This window comes from Macrotis lagotis, chromosome X, assembly GCF_037893015.1.
Source record: "Macrotis lagotis isolate mMagLag1 chromosome X, bilby.v1.9.chrom.fasta, whole genome shotgun sequence".
Taxonomy (NCBI): Eukaryota; Metazoa; Chordata; class Mammalia; order Peramelemorphia; family Peramelidae; genus Macrotis; species Macrotis lagotis.
Genome location: NC_133666.1, coordinates 145,358,596 through 145,374,164, shown reverse-complemented (window position 1 = coordinate 145,374,164; position 15,569 = coordinate 145,358,596). Strand labels below are relative to the sequence as shown.

The 15,569-nt window shown below is 35.6% G+C and overlaps 1 protein-coding gene across 1 annotated transcript in view; it reads left to right on the top strand.

Moving 5' to 3' along the window:
* Positions 1–15,569, top strand: part of GABBR2 (gamma-aminobutyric acid type B receptor subunit 2) — an 879,763-nt gene that overhangs the window by 754,011 nt on the left and 110,183 nt on the right. Inside the window, exon 13 of the mRNA XM_074207949.1 lies at positions 6,175–6,297. Within this exon, the coding sequence (XP_074064050.1) occupies positions 6,175–6,297 (123 nt within the window). The remainder of the gene's footprint in view (positions 1–6,174; positions 6,298–15,569) is intronic.

The window sequence follows — 15,569 nt, the reverse complement described above, 5'->3', positions numbered from 1 at the left end:
CTTCTCCAGTAAGGCAAACAGAGATCAAGTGACTTGCCCCAAATCATACAGTTGGTAAATGTTTTAGGTTAGATTTGAATTCAGGTCTTCTTATTTCCAGGTCTAGTGCACTAGCTACTGAGCCATTTTTAGTTGCCTAGTATATGTTTTGTACTTTGTAAACCTTAAAGCACTACATTAATGCTTATTGTCATTATTATTGTTATTATTATTATTATTATATGAAGCCAGTACTCCTAGAATAATGCTCTAATTTGCAATAAAACTAAACATTTCTTGTAACAGGCTATAGACACAAACTTATATCACAATAGCTTCTTAAGAGATAGTTTCCCTGCTCCCCCCCCACAGCACTTCCACCAACTTAACTTTTGGAAATAACATATTACATATAGTTAAACAGAAAATATTGAAGCAACTCCTTTGGAATTACAGGGTACTTCCAAAGTTCTCAAAAATAAGTAATTTGAAAAAAACAAATATCTTATTATCTGATCTTGTTATCTCTTAGACTTCTCTTTAAGGATATGATTTCTCTCTCATCACACCCAATTTGGATCAAGGTACAACATGGAATCAAAGTAAAGACTGACAGAGTGCTTTCTGTGGGGGCGGGGGAGGGAAGCGAGATTGGGAGAAAATTGTAAAACTCAAATAATATCTTTAAAAAAAATAAATTTAAAAAAATAAGTAATTTGAATATTCCTACCTTGTTTGAATTTACAACACTTACTTTTCACTACTAAGAAAGAATTTACTAAACAAAAATAAATTGTTCCAATTAACACAAATTTCCCATTGATGACATGAAAATCAGTGACTTACTATCATATTTGTAAATGTTATATATCATAGATTTGGTACCATGTACAGTACCATAGAGATTATTAAATCCAATTCCCTCATTTTATAGATATGAAACTGTAGCACAGAGAGGTCAGTCAATTTGTCTGAGTCACACACCTAATAAGTTATCTGAAGTAGGATTTGAACTCACTTCTTCCTAATTCCTAGTCCTGGACATTATCCATTACATGACACCAGTGTGATATTTTACACTAATTATTTTCTTTAAAAATCAGTTTATTACCCATACACCTTAAAAGGAAAAAGCTGCCTGTCAATTAAGAGAATAGGAGGATAAATAAATAAATATGCAGACAGGAAAATGTATCTTCTGGTACTGGAAATTGAGCCTATGCCCTTCTATTTTTTTAAGACAATGAGGTTAAGTGACTTACCCAAGGTCACACAGCTAGACCATTATTTTTTTATTGAATTTTACAATTTTTCTCCTAATCTCACTTCCCTCCCTCACCCCCCACAGAAGGCACTCTGATAGTCTTTACATTGTTTCCATGCTATACACTGATCAGAATTGAATGTGTTGAGAGAAAAATCACATCCTAAAAGAAAAAAATAAAATATAAGAGATAGCAAAATTATATAAGATAACTTTTTTAAAAATTAAAATTTTAAAAAAATTTAAAAATTAAAAATTAAAGGTATGGTCTTTAGTCTTTGTTTAAACCCCACAATTCTTTCTTTGGATGCATGGCATTCTCCATCACAGATACCCCAAAATTGTCCCTGATTGTTGCACTGATGAAATGAGCAAGTCCATTAAGATTTATCATCACCCCCATGTTGCTGTTAGGGTGTACAATGTTCTTCTGGTTCTGCTCATCTCACTCAGCATCAGTTCACGTAAATTCTTCCAGGCTTCTCTGAATTCTCATCCTTCCTGGTTTCTAATAGAAAATAGTGTTCCATAACATACATATACCACAATTTGTTCAGCCATTCCCCAGTTGATGGACACTCACTCGACTTCTAATTCTTTGCCACCACAAAGCTGTTATGAATATTTTTGTACAAGTGATGTTTTTACCCTTTTTTCATGATCTCTTCAGGGTATAGACCCAGTAGTAGCATTACAGCAATTATTAAGTGTCTGAGGCCAGAATTGAACTCAGGTCCTCCTGACTCCAGGGCCAGTGCTCTATCCACTGTGCCACCTAGCTGCCTTGAACCTATGTCCTTTAACACCAAATTGAATACTTTTTCAACTGTACCATGCTACTTCTCTTACTTCATACAGAAAAAAAGTACTAGATTTAGAATCTAGTTTAGAATTCTAGGTTTTAAATCCTGACTCTGTCACTTTCTTAACTGTATAATTTTAGAAAAATTCTCTGAGACTTCAGTCTCCTTTTGAGCTCTTTACTGCTCCAATCACTGAACTCTTGGCAGAGAAATTATAGAGGATTCATGCATTAGGGAGATGTCTTCTGGGGGTCCTAAAAGTCTATAATTTAGAAACAGTGTGGTTTTATTTTGCATAGACAAAGAATTTCACATGAACGAGTTATAAAAAGGAGGGGTTTGGACCAAATTTCCATTAAGGTTCCTTCCAATTCTATATCTTTGATCATAGCATCATAGATCTAGAGTTGGTCCTTTGGTGATAATATGAAAGGGAGCATTGAAGATTTTTCCAAGAAATTTTAGGAGGAAATGATCACTTCTAGGAGGGAAAACTTCATGGTGGAGGCTGAACCTAGAAGGAAAAGAAGGATTTCAGTAGTCAAAGGTGTTTCAAGAATGAGCAGGAGAAAATTGGAGAGTAATGAGGATGCAGAGGGAAGTAGAGTAATGTGAGATAAGACCAGATGAGAAGAGTGGAACTAGATAGTGGAAGGGCTTAGATTTCATGCCAAGGAATTTTGTAATTGGTAGGCAATGAAGAGTCACTGAAGATTTGTGTATTTATATTTGATAATTAGAAAAAATTACTCTATTAGCACTGTGAAAGGCGAATTAAAGAGAGGACAAACTAAAAGAAATATTCATTTTGGAAGCTATAATAATAGGCCAGTCAAGAATTATATAGATAACATTCTATATAAATAAACTTTCTTAAGTTACTAAACTAAATATCTATGAAGTCTTTGGTATAAGAAAAGCCTCTTTAATGGGATATGAATTTACTTTAGATTCATCTTCTGAGGTACGTAGGACCTCACCTTTAATTTAACTTCTGTTCTTTGTACATTAATCTGTGTCTCATCCATTTCCCTTATACCTAAAATCTAAATCCTGAAACCACTTCTTATTTAGGCAGAAAATATAAAATAAAACTGATGCCAAAGAGCCTATTATCTAAGAATTAGATTCACTAAAGTGTGTTCTGCCTTATCTCTCTCCTTTTTAAACAACCTGGACTTCTTTTCATCCCCTGATTCCCTCTTCCTACTGTCCTGATCTACTGTCTCCTAGAACTCCACTTTCCTCTGGATCATGGGCGTAATCCCTAATCTCTAGGCGTTTAACCCTTCTGCTTGTACAGACCCCCTTGACCCAAGCCTTCATCCCTTGCTCCCAGACCTTCACTTGTATAAGACTCTGGAAGCTCTCCTAATTCTAAATGGATACTTGCCAATTACAGTTTTATTGCTTTCCATACCATGGCATGGCAATAAACATGTCAATGAGAAGTAAGAGACTTAATTTCTTCAAGAAAGATTCTCTGGGGTGCAGTGGATAGAGTACCCAGCTATGGAATCAGGAGGATCTGAGTTCAAATCCAGTCTCAGACACTTAATACCTACTTAGCTGTGTGACCTTGGGAAGGTCACCTAACCCCATTGCCTTGACAGAAAAAATGCTCTGAAGTTCTGAATTTCTGAGTTCTTATCAAAAAAGTCTTCAACTACTTTATGCAACATCTGTATTCTCAAAACATATTCCTAGGGCACTATTGAGCTTTATTATCGACATGGCCCTCTCATCACAAACTTCTTTCCCAGAATATTAATTCAAGTCAAATGGAGAATGTCTTCAATTCTTCCATGAAACATCTTTTCAGGAGAAGTAATGTGCAGTCATACACATACACACACACACACACACACACACACACACACACACACACGGGTGCGCATGCACAAAATAGAAAGGGAAGGTACTTCTAAACTATACATAAGGATCCTTGGTGGTTGTAATTCAATGACTTCAGTAATGTACATCCATTCATGACCTTATTTGGGACCTTCTTAGCAAAGATACTGTAATGTTTTGTCATTTCCTACTCCATTTCATTTTGCAAATGAAGTACTGAAGAAAACAATATTCAATGACTTGCCCAAGGTCACTCATTTAGTAAGTGTCTGAGGTTGAATTTGAACTCAGGAAGATGAAACTTCCTGACCACAGACTCAGCACTTTATCCTAGCACCAACTAGCTGTACCTACTTATATCCTGATTTAGTAAACCATAAATTAACATTACATTTTATTGTATTTTTTATATTTCCCAGTTATATTTTAATCTGATTCTAGCATACTCAGGAATGATGTAGTTCAAGAACTGCCAATAGAGCCCATGTTTAATACCTCTAGTTTAGCACACCAAATGAGAGACCCCCCAAAAAAAACCATGCCCATATAAAGAAGCTGCTTCTCAGAAAATCCACTGTATCAAAATTCTTCCCATAACTCAGTTTCATCTGGGTTTTGATCATTCTGTGAATCCAGACTACTGAAAAGCAGAAAAGTAGGGCAGCCTAATTAAATCTTCTGGGCTCAGTAACAGGTTTTTCTTCCTCCTTAAGAATTCTTGATACTAACTCCTGCATGCTTTTTGGGCATAGTACAAACCAGTTGTAGAAATTCTACTGCTATTTAAGACTATCAATGCCAAGTCTGCTTTGTGCCATCTGCTGACCATCCCTGACAATGCCCTCACTATAAAAGTAACAGTCTTTCTGAAAATTTACAGTGATGAGAATATAGGCATATAGGTCGGTGATTTGTGTTGTCTGTTGATTGTTGACTATCTATTGTTTTTATTATTGTTTTATTTTAAAAATTATCTGTGATTTTTTTTTACCCAATTGTTTGATATCTTTCCAATTTATTGAAAGCAATACCTCAGTGTTTTCAAAATTGTGTTACTTCCAGCACAGATTTCTACTATACAATATTTGTTATGGTCCAGTCATACTTCTTGACTTCAATCTAAATGTTTTTTTCTGCCTTCTTATTTAGCATTTTGACCATATATGTATGTGTGTGTATGTGTGTGCCTTTAGAATGATGTGGTTTACTTATGTCTGTTTTCCCTAGCCCAATTTTTTTTTTCTCCAATAGGTTGTCTATTTTGTAGTCATGCCCTTTCCTCCTAACTGGTATTTTCCCCTTTCTACTCTGCCATTTCTCTGAAAAACTATTCACACATACACACACACACACACACACACACACACACAAACACACACACATACCCTCTCCCTTTTGTAGGAAAGAAATAGCATAAAGGATTTCTTTTAATCAAGACCTGAAATTTCATCTTTTTGGGGAACTCTCAGTATGTTAACTCCCTCTACTGAGGCAGATCACTACCTTATCTTTAACTTACAATCTCAAAGTGTTTCGTAGAAAGTTGAAGGGTAAATGATTTATCTATGTAAACCATTGTCTTCCTTACTCTAAGGTAGGGATTCTATCCCCTACAATATTATTTCCCCTAAAGCATAAGAAATATATGATCAGAAAAGTAGTAAGATATAATAGATCAGCCACTTGTTGCATTGGAGGCAACAAGATGTTAGCATATCCAAGTAGAGGGTAGATTCTTTAAGAGAAGGTTTTTATAATGGCATGACTGAGAATCACACAAGATGATAAGTTATAGATGGGTTGCAGTGTACCTTCTTACTTACTATTTGAAAGAACATCCAAACCTATGAAGTAACTCAATTCAAGTAGTAAATTATATGAACAAGGTGAAACACATTCAGAGAAAGCTAATTAGGATGACAGGAAGGCTGGAAATTATGCCATACCAAGATCAACTTGAAACAACTAGAGATGTTTAGTTGGAAGAAGAGAAGATGCCATCATTATATCATCTTAATTTTTGTATGTTTCATCAGTCACCTTAAGGCCTAATCTTAAGGCCTAATCCATGGATCTATAAACACCCAAGGAGCAGAGGAGTCCAAGATACATGTCCCAGACTACTTCAAAATGAAAATGTCCAAGGAAAGGAGAAAAGTTGGGTTCACAGAAATAGTAATTAAATACCCCATGTTGGGTCACATTCCTTCATCTATCATATGGAAACTATTAACTCACTTCTGCCTTCTGTTCTCCTCTAACTTGTCTCCCCAGATCATTAAAGACCAGAAGTTGCTGGTGATTGTTGGAGGAATGTTACTGATTGATCTCTGCATCTTGATTTGCTGGCAGGCTGTGGATCCTTTAAGAAGGACAGTGGAAAAGTACAACATGGAGGTAAGTTGCCAGATGTATACCTCTTTGTTGCCCATCATTCTCCTTCACCTTCTCCAAGTTCCTTTGTAGTACAGATATACTCTACCAAGTGATATTAAATGATTTCCTAGAAGTATACCTATGGGGCAAGCTAGTTCTTATCTTGACACCAGTGCCACCTTGGCAGAGAACTTAAGGGTATAATAGCCACTTGAAACATCTCAATGGGATTTTGCATTTTATTTGCATTACTGCAAAGCAATACTAACTAGAATAGTGTGCAGTGTGGAAATCTGTTCTGTATAAAGGAGAAGGCCTCTTGAATAGTCCAATGTGAATTTTTCAGAAAGGAAGTAATAATGTAAACAAATTTTATCTGTATTCTAATTAAGTTTCTGTTTCTTAGTCTCTTGAAGACTGGATAAACCTGGCAGCAGAAGGGAATTCTGGGTTCTGAGCAATGTTTGTAATAGATGCTATTGTCATAAATAATAGATTATCAGAATGCATTAGAAGCTTACAGAATAAACTCTGTTCCATGCTCTTCAACCTATAAAATCAAGATTAAAGGCAACTACAGGAAAGGTTAAAACTGGGTCATTAATTCAGAATCTTAGCACTTTAGGTAGATGCAATGAAACCTCATTTATTTAGATTCCAATCATTTGAATTTTAGGGTAAATCAGATGAGGCTCGGATGAATTTATTTATATACCATCCTTTTAAAAAGGAGTATTATAGATCAATTAATAGTTTAAACAAAAGATCTGGATGATATTTGAATTTCTTAAGAGAACAAAGACTTTTCAAGCATTTTAGAATCATTCATTTACACATGATGAATTGGCATGTGAATTACACATTAAAGTAAATCTCCTAAGAAATTCTCCTAGGAAATGGTTCATAAGATCATAGGTTTTGAATTGGAAAGGATATTAGAGTTCATCTATTCCTACTGTCTCATTTTACAGATGAAGAAACTGAATTTCAGAGCAGTTAACTGACAATGTAATATAAACAATACATGTGAGCCTAGGTCTTCAGACTCCAAATCCAGTTGTTAATCTGTTTCCAGTTTCCAGATTTCAAAATCTGGGGTGGGGGGGATATTTTTGTATGTTATATGGTATATTGGCATATACTATATAAAATTTAAATAATATTAAATCAATATGATAAATTATCCTGTCAATCAGATTTTTCATTCATTCAGCCTGGTCTCAGCCCCTTTTTGCCTATCCACCTCCCAATCAAATTAAGTGAGGTTTTACTCTCTTCTGAAATTGTATTTTCTCATGCAAATGATAATAGACATTTGATTGTGATATATTGAATAGCATCCAGGGTCATCTCCAGTTGTCCTGATTCATATCTGACCACTGGATCCAGGTGGTTCTAGAAGAGAAAGTGAGGCTGGTGACTTAGCACAGCTCCACTTCACTCAAATCCAATTCATGTGCTTGTTATGGCATCAGCTCTCTGATGTCATGATCTTTTCAAGAACAAAAGATAAACATAATTGAATGGTACCTACTGGGTGGTATGCTGAATCTGGTTTATAAAACAAATTCTCAGTAAAAACTGAAAAATTTTCCTCTTTCATCTTACTGGAGCAATTAGGTGGCATAATAAATAAAAAATAGGGCCTAGACTTAGGAAGACCTAAGTTCCAATCTGGTCTTAGACACTAGCTGCATAACCCTGGACAAGTCATTTAACTTCTGTTTGTATCTCTCTCCTCAGCAGGGGATAATATCAGAATCTACCTTACAGGGTTGTTGGAATCATACCAAGCATTCCTTTTGAAATAATGCATTATATTTGTATAATGAATTATATATATATATATATATATATTCTATATATAATATATATAAAATTATATATTATATATATTTATTTATATATTTATATATATATTTATATATTTATTATATATATTATAATTATATATATATATTCTAATTTGTAAAGCTTTTCATTATATATATATATATAATGAAAAGCTTTACAAATTAGAATCTCCCTCTCAAAAAATACACAGGTCATATATAGGTCATTTGGGGCTGAAGAGAAGGAGTTTGGTGTATCTATCCTCACAAGAGGTAATTATAGAGAAAATTATTTCATATAGCATATATGCTTCATTCCAATCTGGATACATGCAATCTAATTTGAAGTTACAAAGTTGGAGCAGTGACAACTAATACCATTTTAGATTATGTGGACAAGCAATGGGAACTTATTCATTCATACAACAAAAATGTATTAGGTAATTTATTTGTACAGAGCTCTGTGCTTATTACAAGAGGAAAAAGAATTTAGTTATGACATATCTGTTCTAAAGAACTTACAGGGGTGGCTAGGTGGCGTAGTGGATAAGCACCAGTCCTGTTCAAATCCAGTCTCAGACACTTAATAATGACCTAGCTGTGTGGCCTTAGGCAAGCCACTTAACCCTATTTGCCTTGCAAAAAACCTAAAAAAAAAAAATAACCTACAGGTAGGTAGAAGATAAGATACACACACACACACAAACAAACATATTTACATACATACATATGTGTAGATATAGATCAATAACTGTAATATACATTGTGTGAAAAATATGTAATCTAGATCAATATGAAGGATACCACCTGGGGTGATACTATAAGGGAGGGTAGACTAAATCTGCAAGAAAGGCAAAGACCAACAAAAAAATTTTAAAAGGGTTGTTTGATTTGGGAAAGGCAGGGTGGGAAGAGAGGGAGGAAGGGAAGGGGACTGTAAGGGAAGGACTGAGCTGGATATGTGCCTGAGGAGTTGGGCTGACTATTTATGGTCTCATTAGTAGGGAAATCAAGAATTTACACATTGTCTAAACATCTCACACTTTGTAGAGGAAACAGAAGAGGGGCCCTTCCTGTAGCAGATCTGGATATACTATCTGGCATTAAAGAATAATTATGTGAGTTCCAGCACGGTAAATAAAAGAAAGTTCTTAAATGATTAGGAAATAAAGGAAGAGACATTAGGTGGCATAGTTAGAGTGAAAGTCCTGAAATCAGGAATTCTCATCTTCCTGAATTCAAATCCAGCCTCAGAAACTTACTGTGTGATCCTGGGCTAGTTATTTCACCCTATTTGCCTTTGTTCCTCATCTATAAAATGGGACAGAGAAGGAAATAGAAAACCTCTCCAGTATCTTTGCTAAGAAAACCCCAAATGAGGTCATGAAGAATCAGACTTGACTGAAAAAAAAAAAAAACCAGCAACAAGTAATTCAATAGGCAAAGAGGATTCCAGGAGAAGGCATAGAGAAAAGTTTAAGAAATGCTTAGAAGATGGAGAATATCTCAGTTTGGTTGAAACATACCTAATAATAATGAATTCTTGCCAAGTCCAAGATTCTGAGGCCCTGAGACCTCAGGTTCATCATGTGAGAGCCTGGCTCCTATTGGCACCATCTCTTTGGTGCTATTTGGCACCATCACTTCAGAGGCACTTGGAAAATTACCTAAATCTTAGGTTTGGGTCATGTCTAGAACCTCCCCCAAAAAGCAGTGAATAGAAATGTACACATTATACAAAACAGATCAGGTATAGAACAGCTATTTATTTTCTCAACAAAAAAGAAATGCTTAAAATAACCAAGATGTATAAGTATGCATTGACAAAAACTTAACAAGCAACAGAAATAACATAATACTGTTCTACTCTCCTGGGAGGTTGATATTTTAAAACATCAAGACATGATTCAGTTAACAGGACTGAATGTTAAATACTTTATATTTCACTTGGTTTCACACCATCTCTACTGTCCCTTCCTGGTTCACAAGGCAGCCCAGGGATCCAGAGCCAGTGACTATTTTCTCCTCTAGTGAGTGCTTTAGGGATGTGAGGGATACCTTTAACATTGACCAAGCTCTCCAAGTCTCTCAAACTCACAAGGTAAGTCCATCTCGGAATCATAGGCGATCGCCTATGATCAGGCAAAGAAACACAAAGTAAAAGAATCAGTCAGAGGTTTCCACTAAAGTTAGTTGAGCCTTTACTCAAGTTCCAGCAGTCCACTATATATAAACATATACATACATGTAGATGTATGTATATATGCATATATAATACATTAAAAATTATTGAGAGTTGAGAGGAAGGAAAAACCTAGCTGAGAGCATTGAGAAAGAGGACCAGAAGCTGTGTCTCTAAAAAGTGAACTGCATTCTTGGGGTTAAAGGACCAGTGAGGGGATTACTTCATTATCCTGATATCCCTGTATCCTTCAGTAGTGAGAAGATGTATGGGATCGACCAGATGGAGATAGGGCAGCTCTGTGCATGCCTGAGGTTTACTTTATACATAGAATGGGTGGAGGAGAGAAATACCAATCAATCTCTGACCACCAAGCACTACACTAAGTCCCGAGGATTTAAAAACAAAAATGGCACAGTTCCTGCCTTCGAGGACCTTAATATCTAGTGGGAGAAGACAACCTGAATACATTCAGGTATATACAAATAGATAAAAGATGATAAAGACAAGGGAGATAGACAATAGAATTTGAGAGATTGAGAAATACTTCATGTACTATATAAGGTGACCATTGAACTGAGTCTTGAAGGAAATAAAGACATTTATTCCAGAGATAGGCTTAAAAATGGAGGTTGGAATATCATGTGTGAAGAATAGACAGGGGAATTTGGCTAGATTGGAGTGGAAGTTAAAGGGAATAGTATGTAATAACACTGGACAGGTAGGTTGATGACAGGTTTTAAAAGATTTTGAATGGAGGGTGGCTAGGTGGCTAGGTGGCTAAAGCACTGGCCCTGGAGTCAGGAGTGCCTTGGTTCAAATCTGGTCTCAGACACTTAATAATTACCTAGCCATGTGGCCTTGGGCAAGCCACTTAACCTCGTTTGCCTTGCAAAAAAAAAACCTTAAAAAAAGACTTTAAATGCTAAATAGAAAAATTTATATTTGGTTTTGGACATAATAGGGAGCCTTTGAGATTTATTGAACAGAGGAGTAACATCAACATTACTTTTACAGCTAAGGGAAGAATACATTGGAATGGGGAGAAATAAGAAGAGAAAAGTAGAGTGGTGGCAGATTGTGGGTGAAATTGATTGATTTTGAAGACATTAACAGTATCTCCTTTGGAAATTTCTCTGTGCATTCTTTGGTCCAGTCCTCATTTGCTTCTCTCCCTTTAGTTTTGCCCTTTCGGTAGGTTGGCATGGTTACAAATTATTTTCGATCTGACAGCTTTGTTCATTTACTAAAGTCTCCATAATACACTCAATAACTTCAAACTGTTGTTTTCTCACACATACCAGCTGTTAGGGGCAGGTCTTATGCTGGCATGCTGTTAGTTTGGGAATAGGGAATTAAAAGGTATTTTCCAGTTAACAAAAGGAGATTTGCTCAGCCCTATGGATATATAGCAAGGATATGAAGATTTCTATATGATGAAAGTGAAGGATATAAAGTTTCTATAGATTTGCCCCCCTTATCTCCATATGAAGGCACATTTGATCAATATGGCAGGATATAGAGTGAGCTTTAGACATCCACCAAGTTGGAGGGACCCCAACTCCACACAGATGAAATTTTTTTGTCCTTAAGTGATCAGGAAGTTGTATCAAGAAAAGCAAACACCTATCAGGTCCTAGTGACAGCTTTGTTCCTTTTTAAGAAAAACTAATCCTTGCTACCAAAGAGGAAGACCCTTTTAGGCACTGGTCCTTTCATATCATATTAGAACACAAAGGTTGTTTTTTCAACATATGTATAATAAAAAATTTTAAATCACTTACATTTATATACTTGAGTAGATTAGTTAAAGCATTAAGTAGTTACAATGTGCCAGGCACTCTGCTAAGTGTTGGGAAATACAAAACACAAACAAAAAGAATAGACATTGTGATCAAGAAGCTTGCATGCTGTTGGAGGGAGACAACATTATGATAACTGAAGGCAGGGGCGGGGAGGGGGCAAAAGGAAGTAGTGGGGTACCCACCAAGAGGCAAGGGAGAAAAGGCTAGAAAGTCAAAAATCTTACTGGATTAAGAATTAATATGGGGGAGGGGGCAACTAGGTGGCACAGTGGATAGAGCACCGGCCCTGGAGTCAGGTGTACCTGAGTTCAAATCTGGCCTCAGACACTTAATAATTACCTAGCTGTATCACCTTAGGCAAGCCACTTAACCCCATTGCCTTAAAAACAACTAGTAAAAAAAATTCACAATGCCCCCAATGTGCAGAGTTTAGCCACTTAAGAAAGAAATTTTAGGTGTAGTTGTACCTTGTTGGCCTACCTTGTTCTCTGTGTTAACTGTACTAATCTAATGTTTTAACTAACCAGTTCAGATAAAAAACATTTGCTTGACCTTACACCTATGTGTCAAGAGAACTACTTTTGATATATAGGCTACACGTTGAATGCCAAAGATCAGCAACCGATGCCCATGAGCCAAATCCATCCTTCCACATGTTTTTGTTTTACATTTTAAAATGTAAAAGCCATTCACCATACAAAAACAGGCAGTAGGCTAGATGTGACCCATGCTGGTTGGCCCCTGGTCAAGTTGGTTGATTGAGACCTCCATAGCAGTGCTGTTTTTCTTTAATCACTTCTAGTTATTCATGCTTATACTTATTAATACTAATGTTATGCTAATAGCTTAGTAATATCCACACAACTTGTTGATACCATTTCTCTGATATCTCTTGAATCCATTCCATCTTCTGTCCACTCATACAGCTTTTCCTCAATGTCAGATGATGTCAGACTTCTCTTGACTATTCTAATAGCTTTAATACCTTTTATACCTTTATACCTCTAATACTTTAATACCTTTAATATTCCTCTCAGCCTTTCCCTTGCCAGTCAAGCCTCCATAGAACTACCAGATTGATACTCCTAAAATGTGAATCTGACCACGTCACCCTATACACATGCACACACAATGGCTTCCTTTGGCTCTAGTATACAATACAAAAAAATTGCCCTGTATGTCTATCCTATGTGTAGATAGTTCCTTGCAATGTCATCTCCCACTTTAGACTATGAACTCCTTGAGAACAGTTGCTTATTTTTGTCTTTCCCAGCATTTAGCACGGTGCCTGGACATAGTAAGCACTTAATAAATGCTTGTTGACTTGACTTGAACCCCTTATTTAAATCTCTCCGCAATCTGACTCCCACCTAAATTTCCAGGGTTCTTTCATAATACCCTTTCATACATTTGTAATTTTGTTCAAATGAGCAGCTATATTTCCTGTATTTAATATTTCATTTTTTGCCATTGAGCAAGAAGTCCCCACCATGTTTCAAATACATTTTGTTTTTCATGGAACTCCTAGATTCCTTTAAAGCACATCTCAGTGGGGCAGCTGGGTGGTGCAATGGATAGAGCACAAGTTCTGGAGTCAGGAGGACTTGAGTTCAAATCCGACCTCAGACACTTAATAATTACCTAGCTGTATGACCTTGAGCAAGTCACTTAACCCCATTGCCTTGCAAAAAAAAAACAAAAAAAATTTAAAAATGCACTTCTCAGGAGTGTCTTCTTCTAGAGGTTACCTTTACTTATTGCTTTCCTAGATTGTAAGTTATCAGCATTCCCTCCCCCTTAAAATTATTTTATTTACTTTGTTTATGTTTTGTACATGTTTTCCTTTCAAAAGAAAGTAATATCCTTGGACAGGGACTGAGTTTTGTTTTTTGATGTTGTTGGGTTTTTTCTATCCCTAGCACAGACCTGTTCAAGGTATATAGTAGGAGCTTATTACATGTTTAGTGAATTAAATTAATTTAATTTAATTTCATAAGACACCATAGGCATGGAGTCTTTAATAACATTTTACATTCCTGCTTGATTCAGGGATATAAATTTGGTCCTGCAATTACTAATTGATACATTAATGTAAAAATCAATTTGGTTCACCCTAACAATTACTGTCAGCCTGTGGGTATCATTATTGATTCATCAGTCACTAGCTAGCTTATTCTACTCTTGTCCTAATGGAGTACATGGAGAAAACTGGAGTTGTATTTCTGAGATTACAGCTCCTCTGGATCTTGTGGTTCACTCAGTCTGCTCAAATATTATGTTGTTTGTCTCTGTTGAATAGTTGAAATAAATAACATGTGTTAATATATCTTTTGTCTTTGGTGAGATGTATTTTAACTGTTATTCTCCTTGACTTACATTCACATTTTTTATTCCCTTAAAGAGAAGTATTTGAGATTATGAATTCAGTATAACAAATATATATTGGGTAGGCACTTAGTGCATTGGGTAGGCACTAAAAGAAATACAAAGTTTAAATAAGTTTAATATAAAGTTTAAATAGGATTTGACCCTATATTCATAGAGTTTACAGTCTTATAGGGACAAATGTATAAATATCTAGGGCAAAACAAGTTATGCCACATCCAAGAAAGGGAAAGACATAACTGATGAGAAAATTCAAAGAAGGTTCCCTAAATGGCACTTGACTTGGGAATTCACTAGATCTAATTCATAGTGTTTGAAGGCATAGAGGGCAAATATGGGGCTTATTCAAAGAATAGGGAAAAAAATTCAATACATCCTCAATTACTCAATATATTACTGTTAGTAGCTTTTAATTGCTTACAATGCCATTGGGTTCCAAATAGAGGAATAGAAGACTACTTTAGATAATAAGATCCTTGAGATTCAAGGAACTATGTACTTTCTAAACTCTCCCAGACCTAGGACAGTACCTTGTACACAATAGATGCTTAATCTTTTGTTGACTGGAATCAAAACAGATTAAATCCAACTGGGAGTCAGATTGTGGAGAACTTTAATTGAAGGTCAAGTCAACAAATATACTATGGGCCAGTAGGAACTCAATGTGGATATTTGATCAGCTTAGCACATTACAGCCCCAAACTCCTGAAGAGATCCTCTAGCCTCAGTCTTCAAAAATATGAAATTTTTAATTATATTAAAATATGGTTATTGAGATGCTTTTTTTAAAAAGGTAAGTTGATGAATCCCAAGTTAAGAACACTTGATATAGAGAGTATAGCTAGAAAATCAGCCTTGGGATCAGGATGACTTGTTTTATATCCTATCTCTGACAATTCTGTATGTGTGATCTTAGACAAATTACTTAACCTCTCAGTGTCCCCAAGAAATCTGTGAAATTATAAATTGCAAAAGTTACTTCAGAAGTAAAAGAAGTTTCCAACTGAAGCTTGCTGTACCAATGAAATCACTTTTTTACCACAGTAAAAAAACCTTAATGAGTGTCTGGACATGATTTGTCAAGGACCT